Source organism: Chelonus insularis, unplaced genomic scaffold (assembly GCF_013357705.1).
Source record: "Chelonus insularis isolate UGA/USDA-ARS -01 unplaced genomic scaffold, ASM1335770v1 contig_23_pilon, whole genome shotgun sequence".
NCBI classification, from domain to species: Eukaryota; Metazoa; Arthropoda; class Insecta; order Hymenoptera; family Braconidae; genus Chelonus; species Chelonus insularis.
Window position 1 is genome coordinate 571,433 of NW_023276443.1, and position 12,954 is coordinate 584,386.

Genomic DNA, 12,954 nt, shown 5'->3' on the forward strand with positions numbered 1-12,954 from the left:
AACATCATGTAAACGTTTTATATGCATGTTTTAATTCATGATTGCATCAAAAATTGAAACATTCTGGAATCTTTGTTTGGAGGGGATGAATTGTATTTATACCCATGCAAGTCATGTTTAAAATCACTAATAAATTCAAACTGTAAGAGATACGTCGTGATACATAATTCGAACAGTAAGAATGGATTTATCGAGAGTACATAAAATTGCCAAGTGTGAAACATACTTACCAACCAAGAAGAAGGATACATTAAAACCCTCTAAATCGTACAAAATTACTGGTCTAACAGAACTTGAAACTGTGTATGGAACAAAAGTTGTGGCAACAGTTAAATATAGCTACATGATATTTTTACCTCCAAGAACGGTGCAAATTTTGGAAAATCGTAAAGAATTTGAAAAATTGGTTGAGTTGGCCGCTGACAACAGATTATCATTGTCGTACCATGGTGGAGCTAATAATTATTATGAATTTACACGTTAATGATGAAATGTGATCTAAAATTATACATGTCATATAATGGATACAATTGATGAAATGTAAATCTTACAATAATCAATGTAATCTAAAAAAATTTTCATGTCACAAAAATAATGAATACAATAAATGAAAAAAAAAAATTTGAAATTTTGCTGTCAACAGACATGAGAAAACATTTTCTGGAAAATGTTGTTGACGAACTACTAACAAAAGTCGAGGATTTTCAAGAACGAGATTCTGGTTGGTCACTTGTAGAAATTGAATATCTGCAAGTCAATATTAATCGTTATCAACCTTTATTAGCTGGACAATCTACATTTATACCTCTGCCAAAATTTATACAACAAAAAAAAGCAGTACTAAATATTAAAAACAACGATCAATGTTGTTTCTTTTGGGCGGTTACTGCAGCTCTTTATCCTATTTTTGTAAAGTCAACAAGAACAAGTTAATATCCTGATTACAAAAGTGTGTTAAAATGTGAAGGTATCAACTGTCCCACAACCTTACATGATGTTCAAAAATTTGAAAAACTCAACGATTTAGCAATAAATCTGTATGGTTCAGATAACTGTACGTATGGTTTAGATAATAATTATGGAAGTATTCCGTTATATTTAAGTAAATATTATAAAGTAGATGAGCCATGTATTCACCTGTTAATGGTACAAAGTAGAGTGAAGTAGGTAATGAAAATAATATTAATCCAGTTTTTCATTTTTGTCTGATAAAGGATCTTTTAAGATTAGTTGGGAATCAAATTTCTAAAAATGCACACCAACTATTCTTATGTGATAGATGTTTAAATCACTTTAAAATAGAAAAATTATATAAAAACTATCAAAAAGATTGTATCTATATAAACGATACGCGAATTTCACTCCCGGAAAAAGGTGTTAAAATAAAATTTAAAAATTTTCATTTTAAAGAGCCTGTGCCATTTGCTATCTATGCCGATCTTGAGAGTATTCTTGAACCTGTCAATGAATGTAATCAAAAGCATATTCCATGTAGTGTAGCCTATTATATGCACTGTACATATAACAATTCGAGATGTCGATTTAATCTTAAACGTGACGTTAATTGTATTAACTGGTTCATGACTAAGTTGAAAAAAATAGCTGAAACCGTTAAAACTTACCTAAAAAACGTAGTACCAATGAAACCATTAACATCCCAGCAGTTAAACGATTTTCATAATGCAAAAATCTGTCACATTTGTAATAAACCATTTTTACATGATGAAACGAAAGTACATGATCACTGTCACTTTACAGGCAATTATCGAGGCGCTGCTCATGTTAATTGTAATTTAAATTATCAAAATTCATGCATAATTCCAGTCATTTTTCATAACCTCTCAGGATATGGCTCACATTTTTTTTTTTAAATCATTAGCTACATCATTTAAAGGTTATATTGAATTATTACCTGTCAATGAGGAAAAATACATAGCATTTACAAAAACAGTTGATCAAAAAATTTCCCACGAAAAAAGAAAAGAAGAAATAGTTGTTAAATTACGATTTATTGATTCTTTCCGATTCATGAGCAATAGTATTGAGAAACTTGCATCATTTTTGGATAATAACGGAAAATCAATCACCAAAAGTTTCTATCCCGAGCCAGATAAATTTCAGTTAGTAACTCGTAAAGGTGTTTTCCCATATGAATATATTGACAGTTGAGAAAAACTTGACGAAACTCAATGATTCGGACATTTCCGATGACGATTATTAACATGCACGCCACGTTTGGGATCAATTTCAACTAAACACCCTTAGTGAATATTCAGATTTACATTTAAAAACAGACGTTCTTCTGTTAGCAGACATTCTTCAAAATTTTAGACAAAGTTGTATCTCTACTTATAAGCTTGATCCGTTACATTACTACAATGCACCTGGATTAGCTTTTGATGCTATGTTGTAATATACAGAAATTGAACTCGAACTCTTGGACCATATAGAAATGCTTAATTTCATAGAAAAAGGTATTAGAGGAGAAGTGGCACAGTGTCCAAATAGATATGCAAAAGCAAGTAACATGTATTTGTGTAATGATTATGACCCCAATGAAAATATATCATATCTCATGTATTCTGATGTAAATAATTTGTATGGAGCAGTAATGAGTAAGTACCTACCAACTGGATCATTTGAATGGGTAAAAGATGACATCAATATATCTAGTATCTGTGAAATAATTGAAAATATCTCCAATGATTCTCCAGTTGGTTACATTTTCGAGGTTGATTTAGAGTATCCAAAAATCTTACACGAGCATCATAAAGATTTGCCATTGTGACCTAAACACCGTAAACCTCCAAACAGCAATAGCAGCAAACTTATGACGACATTATTACCTAAACTTAAATATGTGATTCACTACAGAAATTTAAAACAATGTCTCGATTTAGGAATGATTGTAACCAAAATCCATAGGATCCTTAAATTTAATCAATCACCATGGATAAAGAAGTATGTAGATCTAAATTCAGATTTACGAAAAAAATCTACAAATGATTTTGAAAAGAATTTCTATAAATTAATGAATAATGCGCAGTTTACGGAAAAACAATGAAAAACGTTTAGAAGTATAAAGATGGAAAGTTTGTTACACAGTGGGAAGGTCGGTATGGTGCAAAAAATCTTATTGCCTCTCCAAAATTCCACAATAGTATAATTTTTGACAATGACATGGTAATAAAAGAAATGAAGCGAAAAAATATATATTTCAATAAGCCGATATACGTAGGATTTGTAGTTTCAGATCTTTCAAAAATGTTTATTTATGATTTCCATTGCAATTTAATTAAAAGACAATTTACAGTCAACCAGGTAAAATTATTATACACAGATACAGATAGTTTAATTTATCAATTTCTCAATGCTGATATTTATGATTGCATCAAAAATAATATACATAAATTTGACTCCTCAGACTTGCCACCAAATAACCGTTTTAATATTCCATTAGTTAATAAAAAAAATCGTAGGTCTTATGGAAACTGTAAGAAAATAATCTTCTTAAATTTGCTACAGTTTCGCGTAACAGACATAATTCTATTTCAATAAGTTTTTTTAAAATTGTAATCTTTTTTTCAATTACTCCTAATGATGTTGCATCTTTCAAATCTATAGGTTTAGCGAGATTACACTATCTTTTATTACCCATGTCAAACTGTTGATCCACAGTTAATTTGAATCCTTCACCAGGAGGCCCATGGACAGCACTTTTCACAATATCTTTCGCTAACTGTCGTCCGAAAACGTCAACACTCATTTTTAAACCTCTCACTTCAATAGTTCTTCAAAGAATGAGTAGCTGTGTAGAATACATTAGATTAATAAATGATTTTAGCTTTACGCAATTTCTCTAAAAGTGATAAAATTTCGTTAGTATGACTAAAATTTCCAGCAGTTTGAGATGTAACAAGTAAACGAAGTCGATCTACAAGTTCATTGGGATCATCCTAATGAATATAATCGACAGGATGATTTTGTTTATGTTTAATCATATACCGTGGTAAACTTTCCCAACTTTTTGGTATATATTTACTGATTATGTCGGTGAATTTTTTAAATTCTTTTCTACTCTGATACTTCTGTCAGGAAGATAATGCTTTCGATAGGCGTTTGTCATACTGATAATTTTGCCATAAGTGTTTTTATCTTCTTTTGTTTTTTTTGATTGATCAGGTGAATTCATGAATAATAATTTCAATAGACCAGAAGTAGAATTGTATTTTTTATCACCAATATAAATAAAATTATTGTCGAACCTGACTTCAGAATCACCCATCATCAGTCGATTACCTTTTAACTTTCGTATGCCATACTTTGTATTTAATTCTTTGGACAAGAGCTTAGAATCGAAAATCTTCAAATACCTTACTACAGGTATGTCTTTAATGGGAGTACTTTGATGGGTAATTGTCGCTGTTGTATACGATTCATCATCAGTTATTTCATAATCAGGTGTAAGGCTTTCTTGTTTGCTTTCAACTTCTTCTTTAGGTTCTTCTTTTTTTATTTTTATTTCTTGAGGTTCCTCTTTAATAAGTGTTTTATCAGCTGATTGTTTAAGAGGAGTCATCATAGGTTTAAATATTTCACTCATGGTTTGTTGAGTCATATCTCTGGCAAGTTTAATCAACTTATGCTTTTGGCGTATTGCATCACTAGTTTTCGCTATTTGATGCAATATTTTTTTTTCTTGTTGCAGCTTCGTAGTTTTCATGTTCACACTTTGACAATCACATACATAATGTACAATTTAATGTATTCACGATGAATTTATACCTATTAAACAATCAAATCCTCTTCTATATCGCCCATTACTAAGATCACTGTCTTTATCAATTACCAAGAAGCCATATTTATCATTATTCCAGCACATTGAACATATATCTCGAAAATGAGAATAAGTCATGTCAGTATTTACATGATCATCGTAAATGTATTTTAAATTCATGTCATCATATCTGAAAAGTACAAGAAAGTTTGTATTGTCACGTACCAAATATTTTGTGATTCGTGCATAAGTTTGACAAAGATAGAAGCAGTCAATATCTCTATGTCGTCCCATACAAAAAAAGGTTCTCATATTATCTTGTTTTTCGCATGCAACGTCATCGAAAATCATAATTGAGTTGGGTTTTGCTTTATCCGGTTTTACCACTTCCTCATGCTCATTAAAAGCATAAACACTATTTAGTAAAAGTTGTCCGTGACGTTTGATATTTGTGTCTCGAGATAGGTCAAAGTTAATTACAGGCAACTTAAAGTCTTGTTGATTGAACTTCATTTTGATGTAGAATGACATTCTAGCTATAAATTCACATCTTTTATAGGTGTCGAGTTAGTCGTTCTTGAACAATGATAGTGCGAAGACGTATCAAAAAACGAGGTGCTGGTATTGTTAACACACTTATAAACAAATTGCCATTTAAACTTCATATACCAGGATATCATTATTGTGGTTCGAGAACTAAATTGAAGGAGAGATTAGCACGTGGAGATCCAGGAATCAATCCATTCGACGCTGCTTGTAAAGAACACGATATTGCATATTCGCAAAATCGAGATAACATTGAAGCTAGAAACGCAGCTGATAGAATACCTGCTGAAAAATCTATGAAACGTGTTTTTGCAAGAGACGCAGATATTGCTGAACGAATTGCTGATATAGGAATTTCCAACGTCATGAAAGTTAAATCAAAATTGGGAATGGGTTTGAAGGAAAAAAACAAAAAGGACAAGGGAGTTAAACATTTGCGAAAAGTTGTTAATTCAGCAAAGCTTATGTTAAATTCCAGTTCAGATCCTATTAAATCTGCGATGCTGGTGGAAAGAAAAAAATCAAAATCAAGCTAAACGACATAACGAGAAAATGGAAGCACTAGCTTTGGGTAAAGGTCTACGTCTAAAACTGCACAAAAAAGGATTAGGATTGTATTCGAAACCGGCAAGAAAAAAAACTTTTAAATTTACCCCATCGTGCACTAACTGATATTGAACTTCAAAAATATGCAAAAATCATGAAAATACCCTCTGTTCGTGGTATTTTTATGCGAAATGATCTTCCAAAATCTACACCGTGGAAAAATGAATCGGCAATTATTAATCTCGACGATAAAATTGGACCTAGAACACATTGGGTGGTATATAAAAAACGTGGTAATAAAGTTATATATTATGACAGTTTTGGCAATTTGCAGCCACCACATGAGCTTATGAAATATCTTAATGTTGATAAAATACTGTACAATCATGAAAAACATCAAGATTACAGTACAGATAATTGCGGACACTTGTGTTTAAAATTTTTACGTAGAAAAGTATAAAAGTAATATGCACTTTCCAATAAGTATCAGTAATGGATGATTCACTCACGTTAACATTGTCTGGACAAACGTCTATTCTAGAAGCGTTTTATCTTCCACCAATTGAATTATCATCATCTAAAAAATATACCCTAGGACTTGTGGAATTATTAACCTTTAATTCCATTCCAAATATTGATGACGGCAATAATAAATTTTATTATACACTCAATAGTGAAGATAAAAGTATTAAAATACCCACAGGAAGCTATGAAATTGAAAACATTGAAAATTATTTGAAGAAAGCTAATACTCAATTATCGATTTCTATTAAGCCCAATAATAATGAACTACACAGTGAAGTTTACAGTGAAAATGCAACAATAAATTTCAAACCGCATGATTCTATTGGTAGTTTGTTGAGCTTTAGTCCACGAGTTATTTTTCCAAAATTGACTCACACATCAGATTTACCAGTGTCTATCTTGAAAATTAATGTATTAAGGATTGAATGTAATATCACTACAAGAGCATACATGAATAATCAGTTGGTACATACGATTCACGAATTTTTCCCATCAGTTCCACCAGGATATAAGATCATTGAAGTTCCATCAAACTTCATTTATCTTCCAATCACCGTACAAGCAATACATAATTTACAACTGCGCATTGTTGATCAAGATGGTCAATTGGTAAATTTACGTGGTGAAACTGTAATAATACGTTTACATTTGAAATCAGTCACGTGATGGGGATTGTTTATAAACCAATAGTAGGGGGAAGCTATAAAACTAACATATCTAAAACTAACATAACATAAAAGTGTGCAGTCTTGCATGTCTTTTACCAAGGAAGATGAAAAATTAGCAATAAGCAAAGGTGTCATATTTGATGAGTCTATTGCACACATTGAAGTGCATGCTCATCAACCATATGCATCTACAACATATAATAATAATGATGAGATACATATCTCAGTTCAACATCAAGATTTATGTCTGTTGCCGAGCAAAAGTTCCCTTCATATTACGGGGAAATTTACAAAATCTAACGGAAATGCTGTAGCAGCAACATCAACATTCGTTAATATGGCCGTGTGCTATTGATTTGAAGAAATACGATATGAATTGAATGGTGTTGAGATTGATCGAAATAAAAATGTTGGTCTTACAAGTCTCATGAAGGGATATCTATCTCTTCATCCAGATCAAAAAAATTATTTAGATAATGCAGGTTGGGTAACTGATCATGAAAGATTATTTAATGATAATGGATACTTTGATGTTTCGATACCGTTACATATGCTATTGGAATTTGCTGAAGATTATCATCGCATAATGGTCAATACTACACATGAATTAATACTTACTCATTCAAATACTGATTTCAATGCAATTGTACAAGCTGCAGCGGAACCTGGAGAGACGATCACGCTTATAAAAATTAAATGGATAATTCCTTATGTCACTGTTGCAGACATAAAAAAAGTAGAATTGTTATGTTATATTGCAAAAGACCCACCGATTCCAGTGAGTTTCAGATCATGGGAATTATGTGAATATCCAATGCTGCTCAACACAAACAAACACGTATGGGTCGTAAAAACATCAACTCAATTGGAAAAGCCCCCCTATGTTATATAGGGATTTCAAACTGCACGCAAAAATGATGCTACAAAAGATGCAAGTCATTTCGATCATTGTGATTTAAGGGATGTAAAACTTTTCCTCAATTCACAATGCTATCCATATGGCAACATGAATCTTGACATAAGTCACAATCAATTTGCCTTATTATATGATATGTATAGAGATTTTCAAACATCATATTATGATATAGAAGCAGAACCTCTACTTACGAAAAAAAAATTTATAGATATAGCACCACTCGTTGTAACTTATTGTTCTAAACGGAATGAATCCTTGAAATCAGGACCAGTTGATGTTCGCCTGGGATTTGAATCATCAAAAGCTTTTCCTGCTAACACATCAGCCTATTGTTTGATCTTACATGATCGAATAATAGAGTATGAACCTTTAAGTGCGCAAATGAGAAAACTAACATAAAATATTGTAAAAAAATGTATATATTATATAATTATGATTATATTATTCATGTATTAATCAAATTGTTTTGGCTATAAATAAATTGTGTACACGAGAAAGATGACTGTTTTCATTCATTTACTTTCAGAAAAACCCGATAGTCGGTACCGCAAATTTGAGAGAATATTAATACATTGACAAACTTTTGAAAATCATTATTTTTGCTGGTACTGAAATTTTCATCGCGGTTGGTAAAAAATCGGTATACTCGCTGAAGATAACTTATCGAGGACGGTAAAAATCGATACTATCGCTGTCGATAACTTATCACGGTAGATAAGTCGGTAACTTATCGTCAAAGTTATCGCGGTCGGTAATTAGTGTGGATCAGAACCCACTTTTTGACTCGGCCGGTATTGCAGAGTGATCCAGAACCGGCCTTACATATCTACTTGCAGTTAAAATAAATGAAAATGATGATACTCATTTAACATTAATTAATATAATACCTGAAAATAACTTAAAGTACATATATTCATCCACTATTATCATTTTTATTAGGTAAAAATGTGAATAAGGAAGCTCAATCCAAGTCCGCGTATCCAAGCATGTAGTATAAAAACACATACATATAAACTCAATACCGAGATTATGCTGGCCATGTGGTTAGAGCGTCAGAGTTCTATTTTGCCGGGTAGGGTTCGATCCCAGTCATAACCACTCTTTTTTTCTACTTTATTCATTAGATTAGCATGTAAATATAATATTGACATGCCATAATTAATCTTTTATAACAATTTGATTTTTTTTCTCTTTACTCATTGAATTTATTGACGCTAAGTCGGAAAATATTTGAACAGAGCCATAAACTTTTTTTTTGTATAAATACATTGATAATAGCCTGTGTTTAACAACTTATACATCTTTACATGTATTAACAATGTTATGTTATTAACAAGTTAATCATATTATTATTAACATTGAAAAGTAGTTTAAACAATCTGTGGCGTGTTTCGGCACTTTCCCGGCAAGTTCTACCCCCACTCTCTGTGCCCAAGCCTGCAGCTTATAATTTTCAAGCATCATTTATATTTTTGTAATCACAGCAGCTCGGTGGTTAGAGCATCGTTCTCTCATTTTGCTGGGCAGGGTTCGATCCCAGTCATGATAAAGTTTTTTTTTTCTTTTTTATTTGTTAGATTTGCATGTAATTATATAATAATAACATGCTAAAATGAATTCTTACTAACAATTTGATTTTTTTTTCTCAATTCTTTATGTAATTTATCGACGCCGAGTCGGAAAACATTTGAACAGGGTTATAAACACTTTTTTTACCATAGCTTTATGGACGTACATTTTTTTAAGCAATTTAGAAATATTTAGAAGTAGTTGAAATAATCCACGGGGATTTCCGGCACTTTGCCGGCAAGCTCTGTCCCCACCCTTCGTACTCAAGCCTGCATTATACAATTCATAAACATAAACGGAATGTCAGAGATGATATGTTAGCTCTGTGGGTAGAACACCAGGCTTTCATTTTACCAATTAGGGTTGGATCCCACTCATATCCAATTTTTTTTTTCATTAAAATTTTATATAAATACAATGATTGGTTGTTTATGTAAGTTTAAAATCAATTCCTATTGTCTTTTTAAGACAACATTTTCTAAAAAAGAGAATTCATAGTAACTCGTTCGTCACCCTCAGCTTATTTTTTGAAAAACAAGTTTTTTTTCGTAATTAATTGGAAAAATAATTTAATAAAATATATGAATTAATTTATAAGTGTATAAAGTCACTTGAACAAAAAAAAGAAAAACAAATTGCCTATGACTGGGATCGAACCCTGCCCAGCAAAATAAAAGATTAATGCTTTAACCACCGAGCTGTTGTGATTACAATAGTATGGACGATGCTTGAAAATTATAAGCTGCAGGCTTGGGCACAGAGAGTGGGGGTAGAGCTTACCGGCGAAGTGCCGGAACTCGCCACGGATTGTTTAAACTATTTTTTATTGTTAATAAGTCGTTCAAAAAAGCTATTATCAATGTATTTGTACAAAAAAAGGTTAATGGCTCTGTTCAAATATTTTCTCATTTGTCATCGATTAATTGAAAAATAATTTTACATAAAAATTGAAATTTAAAACTCATTTCTGGCATGATAAAATTGCAATTACATGCAATTAAAATAATAAAAAAAATATTGCCGCAATTAGAATCGAACACCGTTCGGTAAAATAACTGTCGAATCTTCTAACTATAGAGCCAGCATATTTTTATTTGCTTTGTTTACGTTTAGATATCATAAGCTTCAGGCTTGGTAACAGAGGGTGGGGGATGTGCTTGCTCGTCAACTGTTTGAACTTGCAGTCTTCTCTGAACAATAAGACGGAGATAAATACAGTGGAATCCGTTTATAATGACATCGAAGGGAATCGACAAACACGTCATAATAAGCGGACGTCATACAAAGCGTTTTGTGAAAAAAAACCATTTGTGCGTAAATATGTATGTATGTATTTTAATAGAAAAATATAGTATGTAACTAATGAAATCAAAATTGCACATTTATTACGTACACATGATACACATACAAGTGTATTTTTTAATGAATAAAATCTGTAATTTTTGTCTGCTTTTTTTTTTCATTTTATTGTAAAAATAGTCTCTAATACTATTGTGTATAGAAGACATCGCCATGGTCAAATTATCGTTTTCAATATTGCTATTAATAAATCGGGATAATAATTCTGCAGCTTTTAATGCCTCTTCTGCGGTAGGTAATGATTCTTCCTCGACTTCCTCTTCGCCATCACTTTCAAGTTGTTCCTTAGCATTAATATTCTGTACGATATTGTCATCGGTGGGTTCTTCGGATGTGAGAAGAGCGCTATCGATGTCAACATAATCTTCCCACATTACCGGTGCTGCTAAAGAATCTGAATTTAGATTTCGTGACCACAAAGATAAAGGGACTTCATCTTCTTCATAAAATTCATGTTCTGATATTTGATTAGGTAAACCGTCGTGTTTTTCAATGAATCCTGCATGTCTGAAACAGTTGTGGATGATACTTTGTGACATTTTATTTCAGGCATCATTAACCATCAGAATTGCATCTAGCATCGTTATTTTTGTAGAAGGGTTGTCGTCATTAACAGTAAGACTATTAATCATTTTGAGCACAAGGTTTTTTCTAAAATTCGTTTTGAGTGCTCGTATTATTTCCTGATCCATTGGCTGTAGTACTGATGTTGTATTCGGCGGAAGGAAAGCAAGTGTTATAGACTTTAAATCAGTAACATTTGGATGCGCCGGGCAATTATCAACCAGCAATAAAATCTTTTTCATCACTAGATCACGATCCCAATCTCGAAACCATTTTTCAAAAAGTTCTGATGTCATCCAAGCTTTACGATTGTTAGCATAATCGACAGGTAATGATTTGACACCTTTAAAACATCTGGGTTTTTGTGACTTTCCAATAATGAGCAATTTCTTTTTTTTGTGCCACTCATATTAGCTGCTACCATGACAGTTATTCTATCTTTCGATAACTTGCCTCCACTACAATTCTCACCTTTAAATTTTAATGTTTTGTCCGGCATCAATTTGTAAAACAGTCCAGTTTCATCAGCATCGAATATCTCATCATCAGAAAATTGTCTTCGTAGATTCGGCCACACAGTTGTTAACCAGTTTGTTTTTGAATTTTGATCAACAGACGAAGATTCGCCGACAATTTTTCCCGCCACAATGTTATGTCGAACTTTAAAACGACTGATCCAGCTTGCAGAACAATTGAAATCGAGAATACCAAAACGCGCGGCAAAAACGTTTGCCTTTTCCTGTAGCATAGGGCCGCTGATAAGTATTCTTTTGTTTCTCATGGTTTTAAACCACTGAATTAATGCTTCATCAACATTTTCCTGTCGCGATTTTCGAAGCCTCTTTGGTTTCAAAACATTTGAATTAAACGATTGCTTAATGCGGTTCTTGTTTTTAAAAATCATTGAAATTGTCGAATGACCAACGCCAAATTCCTTTGCGAGAGATGAGTTCGATTCTCCATTTTCTAATCTACATATTATTGCACCTTTCTCCTCAATCGTAAATGCTTTACGACGTTGAAATGACATTCTTTTCACAGTATAGACACAAACGACAAACGAAAAATAATGTGTGACCCTCAAGCGTCAATTACTCACTGAGATTCAAATAAAAAACGAGCCATGTGCCAAACGTCGTCGGGAATCAACGAACATTACCGAAGGTGTAAACATGATACTTTGCAATGTAAAGTATCATATCGGTCATTATAACCGGACATAATTTATTAAAAATGGGTCATAATAAACGACATGTGACTATAAGAGAAGTCATTATATCCGACTTTTTTGTAAAGAATTTTATATGAAAACAAAACTTCGTAGTGGAATTACGTCATAATAGGCGGTTGGTCAATGTAAGCGGACTCATAATAAACGGATTCTACTGTAGATATATTCTGTGCTCTGTCTTGCTCGGAACAGATTATTATCATTTTTCGAACGATTTCATTGTTACCTACTTAATTTCAATTGATGTCAAGCT

General features: G+C 32.2%; 1 protein-coding gene across 1 annotated transcript; it reads right to left on the reverse strand.

The window, feature by feature from the left end:
• Positions 1-8,208: 8,208 nt before the first annotated feature.
• On the reverse strand, positions 8,209-12,500 carry LOC118064563 (uncharacterized). The gene is made up of 4 exons (XM_035079246.1): positions 12,396-12,500; positions 11,603-11,874; positions 11,128-11,413; positions 8,209-8,304 (listed from the first exon to the last, which is right to left on the reverse strand). Exons 1-4 carry the CDS (start codon positions 12,498-12,500, stop codon positions 8,209-8,211), a joined length of 759 nt encoding a protein of 252 aa, XP_034935137.1.
• Between the last annotated feature and the right edge of the window lie 454 nt (positions 12,501-12,954).

What these genes read in the sequence shown, in the direction of transcription:
- LOC118064563 (XM_035079246.1), bottom strand. Translation starts at nt 12,500, where the DNA reads ATGTCATTTCAACGTCGTAAAGCATTTACGATTGAGGAGAAAGGTGCA. An exon ending in CTCTCGCAAAGGAATTTGGC is followed by an intron (nt 11,875 to 12,395) that starts GTTGGTCATTCG and finishes AGCTAATATGAG; the next exon opens with TGGCACAAAAAAAAGAAATT. An exon ending in AATACAACATCAGTACTACA is followed by an intron (nt 11,414 to 11,602) that starts GCCAATGGATCA and finishes CAACTGTTTCAG; the next exon opens with ACATGCAGGATTCATTGAAA.